Source organism: Sinocyclocheilus rhinocerous, unplaced genomic scaffold, assembly GCF_001515625.1.
Source record: "Sinocyclocheilus rhinocerous isolate Xijiao unplaced genomic scaffold, SAMN03320098_v1.1 scaffold1330, whole genome shotgun sequence".
NCBI classification, from domain to species: Eukaryota; Metazoa; Chordata; class Actinopteri; order Cypriniformes; family Cyprinidae; genus Sinocyclocheilus; species Sinocyclocheilus rhinocerous.
The window spans coordinates 292551-309596 of record NW_015665026.1 but is presented as its reverse complement, the minus strand read 5'-3'; the positions used below and the strand labels follow the sequence as shown (position 1 = coordinate 309596).

Sequence of the window (17046 nt, the reverse complement as noted above, 5' to 3'; positions counted from 1 at the left end):
CCAAAATCGTCTCACACTATTGACTTCAGTCATTACTCTGGTGGAAATAAAAGATCGCTGTTTGGTTCCTCTGTCATAGTTAATCTAGTGTGTGTAGTAGCCTCCGTGTCTCTGATAAGCACAGCATTTAAAGCTGGTGCACCGGCTGGTGTAACTTTGTTTTCGTTTTGCGCAAGTTGCAACTGTTCCGTTCTGTGCAACAGAAACACTCGTTTTTTTAAACCGACATTTTAAAGCGCGGTTAATTGTGAAACCGGTTAATCGCTGCATCCCTAGGTGGCGGTAAAGGTAAAAGGATAGGAGAGGTAAAAAACAGTAAAAAAATACCGTTCAGTTTCTTGCACAGACCAATCGTTTCGTGTCTTTACACATCAATGTATCGTCACGAGCCGCAGGGTTTAATTTGGTTTTGTTTGTGTATGTTTTTTTGACTCTCAATGCCATGATTCCCATTCACTTCCATTATATGACTGACAGACTGCAACGGTTTGAGTTAAAAATCTTCGTTTGTGTTCTACTGAAGAAACAAAGTCACCTACATCTTGGATGCCCTGGGGGTAAGTAGATAAACATCAAATTTCATTTTTGGGTGAACTATCCCTTTAACTAATTGCAGCAGCATTTTTAAATGAAGTTAAAACTTTCAAAACCTATTAATTTTACAGCATGCATATTTCAGTTGGTACATTTGAGGTGACCTGCTGTTGCCATAATCCGACTTGACAGGAAGCCCCTCCTTTCATAAAAAATGTTAGATGAACCAAAAAAAAAAAAAGAGAAGCCGCCTCAGTTTTAATGACCACAGAACATCTTTCCCAAACACTGTTTTATTCAACACTTATTTTGTAATCATGATTATTTGAAGTTTCACTCTGAACATTCTGCAGGCTCATCCATCGACGGGAGGTACTTCCTGCATCAATTACGCCATGTAAACGTTTATGCCAGACATTCAGGGGGGCTGCGGAAAAGAGAAGCTTACTTAAAACAGTGAGCTTATACATATGGCAGCCTTAAACAGAACATCAGAACAAGTGGGGAAAAAAATGAATTCAATCATACTCCCACCAGAATGTGGAGTTTATGCGCAATGATGTATAGAACAACAACACCACCACATTGTTGGAGGTATAAAAGAAGCTTCCAACAACAGAGTGTCTGAATTCACAGGACATGTACGTACATAAATGCATTTATTAACCATGAAGAGTTGAAACGATCAGCTCACATTTAGTACGTGTTGAGAAAATAAAAGTATTGATTTACATTCTGGTCTCTTTAATGTAAACACTATGCTGTCCACGTTATGCAAAGCTCCTGAAGAACTCCCCACACATGCAGTTTGGCCGTGTGTGTTTTTACACATTCGCATTGCGTTGGAAAAAAAAACACAAAGCATGAAATCGTAAAGACGAGAGACCACATAAGGAGAGAGATGTAATTAAAAAACAGTTTAGTGCACACAAGTGAAATCTATCTTACAGAGAGAGTCCTTAGCAACGACCTCCGGAGGATAATTCATCCTCGTTTAGATCTCTTTATCAGCAGAGAAACACTGCGGTTGGCATTGAACAGACACCCTTGTGCTTTGGGCCACAGTAGAAGAACTACAAAATGGCCCAAGTTTGGCTCCTCGTTAAAAAAAATGAACACAAACCTCGAGGTTCTCCCACAGTTCCAAGTTCCTGCATGGAACAGATTAGATTGGCTCACTGTGATAGTCAATGGCGACTGTGTGGATGGACTCCTGATTGTCATGTTATGAAACGACACCCAAGGTTTGGTTTCCCCTGTTTTCATTTCCCAAACTCTCAAGTCTTCCACAAAGAACATGAGATCTAAAAACCACGTTACTTTTCAAAATATACGGAAAAATGAGCTTGAGATGTCGGGAATATCTTTCCAAGCTTGAGACGTTTGGATTTGTTCACGAATGATGCATGAAGCACAGGTGACTCACCTTTAGTGTTCGTCCAAAAGCATGTATGATGTTCAGTCCTCTAGTTAAACGTGCGTTTGCATGCGTTTCTGTAGTGGTCGAGTCAGGTCCGAGGTCTGGGATGACGACTGTGAATAGTGGGACGAAGATGACACAGAGGCTTTGCTAGCTTTGTCGAACTGCACGTATCCGTCCTGCTTGCTGTAGCTGCTGACGCTGTTGTCGCACTGCGTATCCTGGAACGAGCTGGAATCGCTGAGCGATCCCCTCTGAAACTCACGTTCGCACAACTCGATGGAGCTGCTGCCCATTCCCAGTACGAAACGCTGACTGTAGTCATATAGTCGGTTGGGACCGGCACCCAGTGTGTTGTAAATGTTGGTGTAAGACATGCCAGTGGGGACGCGGTGTTTTCCGAGGGTCGCTGTGGCAGGGTTTCGGACCTCGGCGTTCTGATTGGCTGTCAGGGATATGGTCGGGGTCGGTTGTTCTTTGAAGGTGTTCACGCTGTAGTATCCGTTGGTCGGATCCTGTGAGACAAATACATTTAATCCACCATTGAATTATTTGCACATTTTTTATGCAAATGAGCCATAGGAAAAAGAGTGACAATGATTTAATTTACATGGCACAGCATTTTGCCAGCACATATATTATAGGCTACATATAGGATAGGATAGGTGGCCAAGTACGGTGTAATTTGTGCTCTGCATTTCACCCATCCAAGTGCACACACACAGCAGTGAGTAGTGAACACACATACCCAGCAGTTGGGGGTTCGGTGCCTTGCTCGAGGGTCTCACCTCAGTCGTGGTATTGAGGGTGGAAGAGAGCGCTGGTCATTAACTCCCCCCATCTACAGTCCCTGCCGGACCTGAGACTCAAACCCACGACCTTTGCATTACAAGTCTGACTCTCTAACCATTAGGCCACGACTCGACTATATAGTTTAGTATACATTTGCAATTCATGTAAGTCTGAATTGTGAGCTATAAACTTGCAATTCTGAGAAGAAAAGTCTGAATTGTGAGATAGAAACACATTTTTGAGAAAAAAGCTTGTTTCTGACTACAATAAAAGGTTATTGCAACTTTTAAGACTTAAATTTCTGAGTTTATATCTCACAATTCAGACAAATTTGTGGCTTGTTTCTGACTACAATAAAAGGTTATTGCAACTTTTAAGACTTAAATTTCTGAGTTTATATCTCACAATTCAGACAAATTTTCATAAAATTACAAGAAAAAAGTCAGAATTGTGAGATAAAATCTGAATTCGCAGGAAAAAAGCTTGTTTCTGCCAAGTAATACAAAATAAAAATAGGTAATTGCGACTTTTAATCTCGCAATTCTGAATTCATATCTCACAATTCTGAGTCTGAGTCAGAATTGTGAGATATAAACTCAGAATTGCAGAAAAAAAATGTCTGAATTGTGAGATAAGAATTCATAATTACCTGTTTTATTATGTGAGGGAAATACGACAAAACAGGCTTTTTGCACTGAAATGCCATGCTAAATAAACCATTTAATTAATTCTCGCCTCAAAGTAGTCAATGAATCATTAACACATCAAATGAATCTCTTTGTCCTTTTGTTTTTTTCACTGTTTGTGGGAATTCTGCTGGATGTTTCCATGAAGCTTGTCATCAAATTAATCTGTTTATCCAAAGTCTGTTAGCATCATTTTAGCAAACAATTATTGATATATTACAGGACTTTTACAGTACTTTCAGCTTGAATTAAAAGCAAAATGAGAGAAAGAGTAAAAGGAAACTGTAATTTTCCTCTCATGCATTTGTAAGCTGTAAAAAGCCAAGGTCAAGTTCAGCTCACACTAATTATAGGCAGTGTGACATGGAAATTAGGAAACAGACTGATAACTGTCCCACGCTAAGAAGATTACATGGTTTAGTGGTGTGAAACAGTCATCTCCAGCATAAACAGTCAAATCCTGTTATCAGCTAATTAAATGGGCCTTGACGATTCATGTAGGCATTAAATATGCGAAATAATCTCCATAAAATTCACTCACATTTGATTTTTGGCCAATTTCTATATAGATAACATATATCTCTCACTTTCTCTTTTTAATCCTAGCGGCCTTGTAGGAACGCTGAGGTGAAATAATTCAGGGATTCCTGGAAAAAAAACAGTATGGTGTGCACTTTCACTGCTGTCAGAGTCAAGGCCGCACATCTCTGAATGAGGGCCAATGTCTTAAGCATACTGGATGGAATGGAATATTCGAAGACTGAGAGATGATGATGGTTCTGCCATGGAGAGATTGTTAAGGCAGGTGTGATTGCTGGGAGAAAACAAGACCAGCTTGATTTTTACATTTTCTGAAGAAAAATTGACTGGTGCCAGTGCAAAACCCAAAGCAACTGGACTGAGTCCGTTTCCAAGTCTCTATGATATTCTAGTTTGTAGACAGGACTTGTATTTAGTTCACAAGTTTTGCATTCAGCTGAAAATCTTTGTTTGCTTAACAAAAGTTTTGCATTCCCCCAAGAAACTTTGTTCGCTTTACAGATGTTTTGCATTTCCCTGATCAATTTTGCGTTCTCTTCATAAAAGTTTTGTGTTCCCTTAAGTAGCTTTGAGTTAGTTTTGCAAAAGTTTTGTGTTCTCCTGAAAAAACTTTGCATTATCTTCGCAAAAGTTTTGTGTTCCCCTGAGAAACTTTGCATTCTCTTTGCTACAGTTTTGCGTTCCCATGAGAAACTTTGCATTCTCTTTGGAAAAGTTCAGCATTTCCCTTAGAAACTTTGTGTTCTTTTTGCAAAGGTTTTGTGTTCCTCCAAGAAATGTTGTCTTCAGCAAACCCATGATTCACCATGCATGTTAATCAAATGAGTTACATACCTACGTTTAATACCGATGGTAAGGAATAGACATGTTCATAAATCTCTGGTGCAAAGTTGCAGTCTAAAATCCTAAAATCCCTTGGTTAATTTTTTTTTTCTAAATGATGTAGGTTAGTTTTACAAACCCTGTTGCAAGACAGTGCATTTAAAATATATTATTTCAAGATATTCTTTTTATTGTAAGTCATACTTTTATCTAAAGAAAAGTAGAAGATGTTTAATCTTAATAAATTTGTTTCTGTCTGTAAATGCTACTCAGTAGGCAGTCACAAAGCAAAGTTTCCATTTCTGGTTAGTTATGCTGGCCTTAGCAAACATGACTAATGATGGATGCTTTGTCTTAAATGTGCAATTTCCAAAGATCCTAACAAGTCCTTGAAAAATTGAGCTTTTGAAATGATCTGAAAGGCTGAAAAGTTCCAGACTGAAGTCTAGCCAAACAGCATTCATTAAACGAATTAGCATGCACATTCGACTAAATTCCCCAGTACTTCTCAATTACCAGAGGATATAACGAAACCTTGGGCTCTGGAGATCTGACATGCAGTCAGTCAGTATGACAACACGTCCATTTGTGAACATTTCTATAATGGACTCAGTAAAGAAAAAGAACATGGCAAGGAATTCTGAAAAAGTCAGAGAGCGAGAGTTCCCACAACTCTGCTTTATTAGATTCTGTGAGATTACGCGGCGGTTCTATTAAATCTGTTTTTTATGAGTATGATGAAGAAATGACTCTCTGGGGTTCTTTAATGGTGACAGATGTGAGTCCTGCCGAGTTCTCCCCCCGTCTCTCCATCCCTCAGTTCATCACCTTAATGTGTTGTAGCTCCCTCTCCTCCTCCTGCAGGACCTCCAACTGTTTCAACACCGACTCTTGCTGAAACTCTGATCGCTCCATCTAAAAGCAGAAAGAGAGAAAGTGAGATGATGCAGTAGATGTGTGCTGAAGCACCAGTGACTGGTATTGATTTCAGCCTGTAAGCATGTACAAGAGAATTTCAGCATCCAGCAAGAACAGAAATTCCCTCAAAGCTCAGGTCTGATCTGAACCCGGTCAAAGTTCAAGGATGCTGCAGTGCTGCACTGTGATTTGAGTGCTGCAGGGGAAGAGGCGAAGGAAGACTAAAAGAAAAGTCATGTTCACACTTATGCCGAGTTCACACTGCACGATTTTAGCCCGATTTTTCACTCGCCGACAGGTTTTGCGAAATCGCCGACAAATGCCCGACATCGGAGGCAAATCGGTGCTCGTTCACGCGAGTGACAATCACGCAGTGTGAATTATCAAAGACGTTTTAATAATTACAGTCTCGCTGGAGAACTCCGGTCTGACGCACGCGGGTTCTCGCGTTATTTCCTTATCACTTCTCGCGTGTGTTTTGTTGTGAAACGTAGTTTGCGGACCAGACAGAGTTGACGGCGATTCTTCCTATTGTGAAGTCATGCAGTGTGAAACCCCCTGTCGCCGATCCATCGTGCAATGTGAACACAGCAGCAACTGAATGCTACCCCAGATAGTCACGCAGTGTGAAAACAACGGCGATCCGATGAGTTTAAAAATCGTGCAGTGTGAACTCGGCATTACAGTGTCACATTAGCGAGATTTCGGGCAAAAACTGGTCCAATGTATAACAGCTCACACAATTATCACCTTAAAACCGAGCAGTTTTGTGTACTTTGAAACTTGAAAATGAGCAAAATCTGTATGGGCAAATTTTTCGCCCTCACACGAAACTCGCAGATTCCTACTGGAATGACTCAATTTCACCCAAAAATTTCACCAAGCAACAGTAAATGTGACCGCACCTTTACAGCAATAATGTGATTGAAATTTGTCAAATGTGACAGCGATGTGGGCGTGTCCAGCAACTCAACAAGGTTGAGAAAAGTGTAGCTTTATGCAAATGAGCAGCAATTCTTTATGCAAAAGTTTCAATGTCTACTAATATTAATGAAGACATGATCCTTCTTCTTTGAGACTTGATATGCAGGCACATGATAAAATATGATCTGTAGGAAAACTGTCGAAATTGACGTCATTCTGAGCAAGTTAAATTCATGCACTGGTAATTGTTCATCTTGCTTGTGATATGGTGTATTATGCACTGCTGTGATTTATATGCATAAATCACTTATAACACTTTCCTCACCAGAATGTACTGTACAGTAAAAAAACATATTACTTTGTAAAATAGAATTAAATCTTATTTTTATTGGCAATGCATCTCATTTGTGAGCAGTTGCACAGCCCACCAATAATGTGAGGGCATCTAGGGAACATCTACTAGCAACAAACATTACAGCAACAAAAAATGAGGCTAACAACAGAAAGATATACTATCATATCTTGCATCTTCAGGATGAAAAGCTTTGACCTTGCAGATTCTAAGCATATGCATATGTACTCAAACCCATCTAGCTTAACTTTGATACTCCATAGGAGGCAATTTACACTTGCATTCAGAGCTGTTAACATCAGATTATCTGAAACGAATGCTTGAACCAGATGTGAAGGAAGTCAGACAGAATTGAAGAGGGGGGTTAGGAGTGCAAACTCACCATCATTTGCTTCATGTTGCTGTGTTCTTCCGGTTCTCTGGTTGCGTTATGGTCCTTATGGACAATCTCCACTCTGATGTCGTTTTTAGCGGATACAACCCCTTTGAGATCTGGCGGAAATCGTTCTGATTAGCCACGGTGATGCGAACCACACTACATCCTACAGCTTCCACTGAGCTTTGACATGATTCTGAATATCCCTTCACACACTTGCGAACATGCAGCAATCGCTCGTGAACAACATGCACGTCTATTTTCCCAGAACCTGGCCGCTAAGAGGTGATAGAAGGGCTTACTTTCACTTTTTAACGTGCCGGAGAGCTCTCGCTGCCGAGAAGAGAGGGACACTGGGAGGGATGACATCACCAGGTGCATGTCCTCTATGGTGCACAGTCACAACATGCGAAGAAAGAAATATCACTTGTTAAAAAAATGAGGTCTTTACAGTCCTGGCCAGATAAAGTCAGGCTGCTGCTGGTAAGGAGCAGGAGCTTGCTGCTAATGGAGGCAATTTGCGAAAGGCAAGATAAGACAATAAAGACCTCAGATAGAAAAAGACGTGAGTGAGGTGCATGTGTGCCCTTATCACTCTGTGGAACAGTGTTGGGGAAGCTACTCTGAAAATGTGGCTTGTCGAGCTACAAACTACGGGTACCTTGAAGTAGTTAAACTACTATCAAGTCTCCTTTTTGAACACATGTAGCTGCATTACAGGTTAAAGTAGCTAACTACACTGAACTAACCATGCGGTTTCAGAAAGGTATTAAAGGGGTCATATGATGCGATTTCAAGTTTTCCTTTCTCTTTGGAGTGTTACAAGCTGATTGTGCATAGATAAGATCCCTGAAGTTGCAAAGAGTAAAGTCTCAAAACCAAAGAGATATTCTTTATCAAAGTTAAGACTCTGCCACGCCCCCTAAAACGGCTCGTTCTAACACGCCCCCACATAGAGAGACAGGGTCGCATCACAGTGGAGTCAGCTGTCTTAACCGTGGCTTGTGTACTGCAAACACATACCAGCTTCATCACTGTGTCTGTCACATGACTGGCTCTGTCTTTACATTTATTTTGAAAGATGAAGCTCGCCATTATGGTAAGGGGCGTTACATTTCCGATGAGTGCTTGCGGTGTTCGGCCAATCACAATGCATTGGGTCAGCTGGCCAATCAGAGCAGTCTGCTCTGATTGGCCAATCACAATGCACTGGGTCAGTTGGCCAATCAGAGCAGACTGCGCTTGTCGGAAGGCGGGACTTTGTAGAAAACGAAGCGTTTGAGAGAGGCGGGGCATAGAGGACCTACAATAATGTACAGTATTTGAAAAATAATGTGTTTTTTGAACATTAAAGCATGTCAACATATTCTGTTACACCAAATACACAAAATAATGACCTTTAAAAAAGCATCATATGACCCCTTTAACTTTAAACAATAATGCAAGTCACAAGAGGAGTGAGTTTTCTGATTTGCTTAAAAGAATAAATCTTTATATATACAGTGCTGTTTTTTTTTAAAGAAAATTTTATTTTTATTCAGCATGAATGCAGTAAATTGACAGTAAACAAAAAATTAAAGAAGCACAAGTGTTTTCAACATTATGATAATAATACATGTTTCTTGAGCAGCAAATCAAATCAAAAGCATATAGGATTCACATCAAAGCAAATTAGATTGATTTGATGGGGCAATGGCTGCTGAAAATTTAGCTTTTACATCACAGGAATAAATTACATTTTAAACCATATTAAAATAGAACACGGTTGTTTTAATTTGTAATTCACAATATTACTGATTTACTGTATTTTTGGTCAAATGCAGCCTTGCATCAGAGACTTCTTTCAAAACATAAAAAAAATCTTACCAACCTCAAATTTTTTAACAAAGGTGTGTGTGTGTGTAAATATGTACATATGTAAAACATTTTATTTAATTCTTTAGATTAAAAATGAGGATCTAGTTATGGTGATAAATAACTATTAAACAACTATTAAAATGAAAGACTACATTATTTACATAACTGAATAAAAACACAGTGATAAATGGCAAAATCTTTTTTTGTAATAATTTATTTAATATTTAATTATATTCATGTCAGTCTTTCCTGGAGAGTTTGCTCAGCTGTAAGGCTTTGTACAATATAATACAAAAAGAGTAATGTAGTGTTTTGTCATGCTACACTGCTAATTGTTGAAAAAACAACTTATTGGAAAACAAGACTAATTTGACAACATCTGAGTAGCAGAAATGCTTCGGAAAAAGTAGTTAAGCGGCGTTCCTTTTAATTAGCTATACTCCAACACTTTTGAGCATGTGTGGATAAAGTTGTGCTACATTGTGCAACACAGCGTCACAAGTTGAGTCTAAAACGGTGGGTGTCTCAGTGGACATGCGGTGCGAGTCACCTCTGTGTTTCTGTCTCTGTAGAAACAACGAGCTCACTTACTCCTCTGCAGTCGAGCGCAGCAGAAAGCCCCCAGGGTCCCAATGAGGACGATGAGAGCCAGGAAAGCTCCCACTGCAACCCCGATGATGACGGCCAAGCGCAAAGACCCTGAGGAGAACACAGAACCGCTGGGATCATCAGACAACCAGTGACAGAACGTAGATGTGCATAGTCCCGATCAGGAGCCTGTTTGTCACTTGAGGAGACATAATTAAGTCGTGTTCCGTGAGTCTTCGATTAAATCCTATGGGGATGAGCTGACCTCTTTGAATAACTCAGCTCTGCACCTTGGGAGTCGGCTTTGCTAGAGGAAAATGGGTCAGTATTTGAATAAAAAAATCCCATCTAATGTCCTTTAAATATTTCAAAGAAATCATAAAGGCAAGTAAAAAGGATTAAGGGCTGTTTAAATTAGATTAGAAATGGAAGTTCTGAATATGTCAGAATTCCATTAAGGAAATCCACATATTTAAGTAGATGACATTTACCTGAATAAACAGATTATGATCCAGTCTTTGCCCTAATGCTCTGAAAAATCAAGTCGGGGTACTTAATCACTGCAAGACGTGAGTAAAACACACTCACACACACTTGAGGCACTGAACACCGTGTCCTAACCAGTCGCGACGCGACCCGCAATAAAAGGTATATTTTCCAAGTTAATCAGAATTTTTGTCCTAACCAGCTGTGACGGCGATATGCAACGAGCTACAGCAGAATCTATTTTAGAAACAGTTTCTATTTCTGCAACGTTGTGGCCAGAACAACAGTATACAAACTATGGCAATAATAATCTCAGGTACTGATTATTTGCTTTATTTAATGTTAAATGTTGCAGTGTGGTTGCAGGATGCGGTGTAAATTGATTGTTACCTTGCTCTTTGAGGCGAATGATCTCCGTGTCAGAGCCGAAACTGTTCCATGCGGTGCAATTGTAGATGGTTTGGAAGTCAGTAGGAACGATGTTGCTCATAGTGAGGGTGGAGATGACACCATCCTCTGTGCTCACGGTCTCCACGGTATAACGGCCCGATGTTCCTGATTCTAGCACTGTTTCTTTCCATGACCATGCCTGCATAAAATATAAGCATAAACAATTATATAATGCTTATGAAGTAAGTACCCAATTTTACTTTCTATTGCAAAGTAAAGCAACTCAGTGCTGTTTTGCTATTATGACATGCTCTGTTTTTTAAAGTCAAACCCACAAGCACAGCAGGTCAGTTGAATTAATGCACTTTTTTAGTTCAAATAGTCCTAGGCTGAAAAAATGCTTTTGCGGTTCAGTCCATTCTGCCTCTTCCCAGCATGCATCGGGACATGAATAATTAATACGGTTGCACTGTCTGACGGTTTGCCAATTTGATTAGCACTCGTTGTCCTGTGATGTCAGGAGGAGTTTGTTCTTCTATTTAAAGTGATTGATCGTTTCATATACCAAGTGTTGAAGGTCTGTGTGTGGTGGTATTTCACAAGTTTTTTCACCTTGTGAGTGATCATGTGCTGTTGTCAATAGTTTAGGATAATGAGCACTTTAGTCTTCATAACGTATATTTCCCTTAGAAAACATGAGATTGGGCATATAATTAAATGAACAGTTTGTAACCATGTAAATACAGGAAACAATTTCCACTGAACTCTAGTACTGTAATGAGTTAAAATGACAGCATAAGTCATGGCAACTTGACATTTTAAGTTCAGTCAAGACATTTAATTAAAAAATGAAAATGAATTCAACTTAAAACAAAACAAAACATGTACCTTCATTAAAGTTTTATATACATTTCTTTTACAGTCCACACGTCTAGAAATTACACACACACACCCAACACATACAGTGTGTGAACCAGAGTTAAAGAAACTCAATTCACTGAAATAAACCCAAACACTCAAGCGATAAATCCTTTTTAATAGATCTTCAAGGCTTTAAAAGATCTGTTTAACACGTTGAAATTAAAAAGTATTAAACCTTTTTCATTGCACCTCTTAACCGTTTTTCACCTAAATAGACAGACTCTGGACTACTTTTATTCACATATTCTGGCACAGAACTGACCAATTAGGAAACAGATAAATATAATATAAAATGAGACCTGATTTTACAACTACATTATTACACCATCATTCAAAAGTCTGGGTTCGGTAAGATTTTAAAAATGTTTTGAAAGAAGTCTCTTAAGCTCACCAAGGCTGCATGTATTTGATCAAAATACAATAAAACCAGTAATATTGTGAAATATTACTAAGATTTAAATGAACTGTCTTCAATTTAATATATTTTAAAACATAATTTATTCCTGTGATCCAAAGCTGCATTTTCAGCAGCAATTACTGCAGTCTTCAGTGCACATGATTCTTCAAAAATCCTTCTAATATGCTGATTTGCTGCTCAAGAAACATTGCTTATTATTATCAATGTCGATAAGAGTTGTGTTGATTAATATTTTTGTGGAAACCATCATAATTTTTTTTAGGAATCTTTGATGAATAGAAAAGATCAACATAATTTGAAATATAAATCTTTCATTAAGAATATTAATATATTTACTGTCCCTTTTAATCAATTTAATTCACCTTTGCTGAACTAAAGCATTAATTTCTTTAAAATCTTACTGACCTCAAACTTTACAGTAGTGCATCTAAATATTATTATTATTAACATCATTAATAAGTAAATAAACATTAAATACTAGATTTGAATATTACTGACATGATTGAGATATATCTGACCACTAAATGTTGATTTTAAAAATATCTCTGAAATATTTGACCACTGAATACATAGGTAGTTGGACGGATAGATAGAACTCACAATGCGGTCTGGAGGAGGGGTGCTGCGGATGAAACACTTGATCTGGCCCTTCTCCCCGTACAGAGCCTGCTGCGTCTGTGTGCTGGAGATGGTGGGAGGCCCTGAAACAAACAACAGACTGTCAAGCTTCCTGTCTGACAGCTGAACTGCCTGCACACCACATCAGCACACATCCTTCCTGAGAACAGAGATGACAGGACATACACTTCTGTTTTGATGATCTTCAATCTGGTTTTGATGATCTTCTATCTTAAGATGAGGTGTAAGAGTAAAGAATCAGGGACAAACTTTTGCATGCGTTATTTCACTGCTTCTTATTCACTGACTGCTCACAATCAAGTTTACAACCAGCCAGCAAGTATTGAAATAAAGTCATTGTCATTCTTTTCAGCACAAACATGCTTCCTTTCTATGTAAATTAGGCTCATTATAGATTGTGGCTTATGCACAAAACTCCGTGCTATTTGATTGGCACAATTTTCATCATTATGGTAAATGCAATTTCCTTTAAAAGATATGTTCATGTACATTTTCCCATTCACCATTGATCACTGCAGCCATAATTCATCAAATGATGTAAAAGAGCATTATAACCAGGCACACTTCCAGAAAAAACAAAACAAAACAAAAAAACAGATTCAGGTGTCTGAATTGTGAGATTTTGTGACTGTATTCACGACGTTGCCTGATTTGCATATTTTATTCAGTGAATCAGGCACTTAAACAAAAAGAGAGTATGTGCAAATTAGCAGACAAATATAGCAGCCCCAAACTCATTCTTTGTGAACTGAATCATCAAACACTTGACACTTGTTAACGGGTTGTTGAAAAAAAAAAAAAAAGCATGGCTTAAGTGGACTAAATAATTGGAGAAGTCTGATGTTTCACAGAAAGATCATGATGAATTTATTACAAACACAGTTTTTCACATAATTAATCATTTTGACAGTGATGTCATGCTAAATTTCTCCAAATCTGTTCCCATGAAGAAACAAACTCTTCTACATATTAGATGGCCTAAGGCAGAGTTATTTTCAGCAAACTATTCTTTTAAAGGGGTCATATGACGTTGCTAAAAAGAACACTATTTTGTGTATTTGGTGTAATGCAATGTGTTTATGCGGTTTAAGGTTCAAAAACACATTATTTTCCACATACTGTACATTATTGTTGCTCCTCTATACCCCGCCTTTCTGAAATGGGTCGATTTTTACAAAGCTCATCGGTCTGAAAAGCAAGGTGTGCTCTGATTGGCCAGCTATCCAGTGCGTTGTGATTGGCCAAATACCTCAAGCATGTGACTATAAAGCCCCACTTTATAGAAACAACCTTTGTGCACAGCATTGTAAACTACTCTCCCAGGTTCAGGAAGCGGTTCTCCATAAAATGCGCTGCACACATCTGAATATTTGCGTTGAACTGTTCTGTTGTAAATACAACTTAACCACTGATTTCTAGTTGTGTCCTCTTTTGGAAGGCCAAACAAAGTAGTTTCGCTTTCACAACGAAACACACAGCGTCTCCACGACATGGCGGCGGAGGCAACAATACTACAGCGAGAATAAAAGTTATGCCTTCTTTCTTTGCGTGAACATTTGGGCGGTGTTATGCAAATCTTCCCACACAGTGACGTAGACATTTAAACAAGCCGTTTTAGGAGGGCGTGGACGAGTCTTAACTTTTTAAAAGAATATCTCTTTAGGTTTGAGACTTTAGTCTTTGCAATTTTAGGGATCTTATCTATGCACAAACAGCTTGTAACACTCCAAAGAGAAAGGAAAACTTATCATATGACCTCTTTAAAAATGTAAGTTAAACAAAACTTAAAAAGGAAACATGCATGGATAAACCATTCACAATAAGATCAATAGGGTGCATTTAGAAAAGATAGGTTATTTTCATTCAATTTCATACTGACATGAACTTTTCTTCACCATAGCTACTTTTTTTTCCACAAATGCACCAAAGAGAGCTAAGGAGGGTGTTAAGATTTGTTATTCACTGAATAACAACTTAAATTTCAGTCTGTTCCTCACTCAAAGCTATCATATGACTTCAGAAGACTTGAACATGGATTGTATGGAACACTTTTAAGGTGATTTTTTTTGTCATTTTGGAGCTTGGCAGTTTCAGTGCTCATTATATTGAAAAGTGGCAAGATATTCTCCAACAATTTACATTTTGTGCTCCACTTAAGAAATTCATACAAGGTTGGAATGACATGAGGGTGAGTAAATAATGACTGAATTCTCATTTTTGGATGAGCCAGTCATTTAACTGTTCCCACTGCATCTTTATTCAACAAAACTGGAAATAATGCTTAGAGTAAACTTCATAATTTCAAAAATAATTAAAAGTAAAAAAAAGGGGGAGATAAAAATCATAATAAATACAATCATAACTTTTCAATTTCTCCTGCCACAGCAGATTGAGGTTCATTATGTGTCTATACGAAAACAGATTTTCATTTTAATTGAAATTCCGATGTCTCAGTGTGCGAGTACTATCCCATCAATTACAGATCCCAGCAGCGTGCAGGAGTCTTCTGTATAAACCGAAGCTCCGTCTCTCTAGAGAGAGCGAGACAATGCTCTCGCTTTCCCCGGCACCCTCTTAATCACACGCACACTCAAAGGCTGCAGTCGGGCAGAGGGGTGGGATGCTTTTTCCATGCTCTTCCAGCGGCAGCCTGTTCAGATCGTGTCCTCTGGGGGAGCCAAACAAATCTGACAGGGGATCATGGCCATAAATGAGGGCTGTAATTAAACAGCTTTATCTCTCAGGCTCAGACGGGAAACAAGCGGAGAAAGGAGAGAGAGCGGGATGTGAGACCGAACCGCACGAGGAAGAAGCAGTCACACGTCTCGCTCCGTGCCTGGCTTTCAACGATGCTCTGCTTGTATGGTGGGAGAAAGGAAGACCTGATCATCTACGCCAACTGACTCATGTCTCATGGAGGGTCATAGCGTATATATATAGTAAAAAAAAAATGTTTGCATGGAGCTACAAACATTATCATTCATCCTTTCTTCACTTTCAGCTTCTAGCAAGTAAAGTGACTCATCTAATGGGTGGACAGAAAGCAGAAGAAGTGAGAGGGGAGGCAGGTTTCAATTTCAAGTTTATTTGTACAGCGCTTTTCACGATACAATCGTTGCAAAGCAACTTTACAGCAAATTGAGTTTCTACAATATTTAGTGGTAGCTTATCAGTGGTGACAGTCAGTCAATGTACATAAGGCAGAAATGTACGGAAAAATCAATTAAAGATGTAATCAAACAGACGATGAACACTATTAACAGCAATTATTATATGATGCAATCAAACTTATAGCAAAATGTGGTATGCTGAAATGATCAACGCGTTTCTCAGAGAAGGAATAGAGCGGTGTGGAATAAAGGTAAATTATGTGAAAAATAATGCGTTTTTTTTTAAACAAAGCATTAACACATGTTAGACTGCACCCCATAAACACAATCAAGCCTAGAAAAAAAACAGTGAACCACCCCTTTAAAGGAATAGTGCCAAATAAAATTCTGCCATTTACTTATCCTTGTAACCCGGTTAAACTAATGCAAGCACAACAATCAAATGGCTTGATCATCACAGATGAACTGGTGTCCAAAACTTGGTGTTGCTGCATTATGTGCATGTTCACATCCCAAACAAAAGGTCATTGATTATAGAATAGGAGCTATGGGTCATCGAGAACCATCTTTGACAATGAGGTGACTGAGCTACATTATCATATAGACCTTAACTTTTAGAGTTCTTGATTTGCATCAGGAACACAACTTCATTTACATTGTGGCGTTTTTACAGACTGCATAAAATATTTGGGTTTGAAATGTTTAGTCTGACTGAATTCAAAGTATGTGTCAGTGCTAGATTGTGATAAAGACCTCAAGAGTGACCTTACACCGCTGTGGCATTCTAAAACTGTATTACTTTGTTTCTGTGGAACACAAAAAGCGATGTTTGGAATGTATATATGCAGCTTTTTCCAATACATTAAAAAAATAGTAATGATGTTTTTTTAAGTTGAAAAAAAAGGCCATTAAAGTACACTGCCCTGCACCACATTTGCATCCAATACTTGTTTCTTACTAATTTTGGGGTGCCATAATTCCAAAAATATCTGTTTTGCTCAAGCATGTCACACTTTCTCACAAAAAATGACGTGCACTTCATAGCATTTTTACTTTAGACAACCATTTGAAAGGTAAAGAAGGCTTGTATTATCAACAGAAAACTGCCACAAAGACATGACTATTTGTTTAATCCCGATTTTCACATGTACGGATAATAATGAAGACATTTCCACTTGTTTCATTTTCTGTCATTTTCAAAGCTTAATATCCTTCAGACATCTCTTTTTGTGTTTCAATAGAAGACACAAAGTAATACAGGTCTGAAACAGCA

The 17046-nt window shown here is 38.5% G+C and overlaps 1 protein-coding gene across 1 annotated transcript in view; it reads right to left on the bottom strand.

Annotated features, from left to right (window-relative positions):
• Window positions 1-891: 891 nt before the first annotated feature.
• LOC107730946 (kin of IRRE-like protein 3) overlaps window positions 892-17046 on the bottom strand; it is a 127435-nt gene continuing 111280 nt past the window's right edge. Inside the window, exons 11-18 of the mRNA XM_016541909.1 lie at window positions 12625-12725; window positions 10686-10884; window positions 9813-9920; window positions 7667-7750; window positions 7371-7480; window positions 5623-5709; window positions 1961-2469; window positions 892-961 (exon numbers count right to left, since the gene is read on the bottom strand). Coding sequence (XP_016397395.1) covers window positions 2005-2469; window positions 5623-5709; window positions 7371-7480; window positions 7667-7750; window positions 9813-9920; window positions 10686-10884; window positions 12625-12725 — 1154 coding nt within the window. The 3' untranslated portion in view covers window positions 892-961; window positions 1961-2004. The remainder of the gene's footprint in view (window positions 962-1960; window positions 2470-5622; window positions 5710-7370; window positions 7481-7666; window positions 7751-9812; window positions 9921-10685; window positions 10885-12624; window positions 12726-17046) is intronic.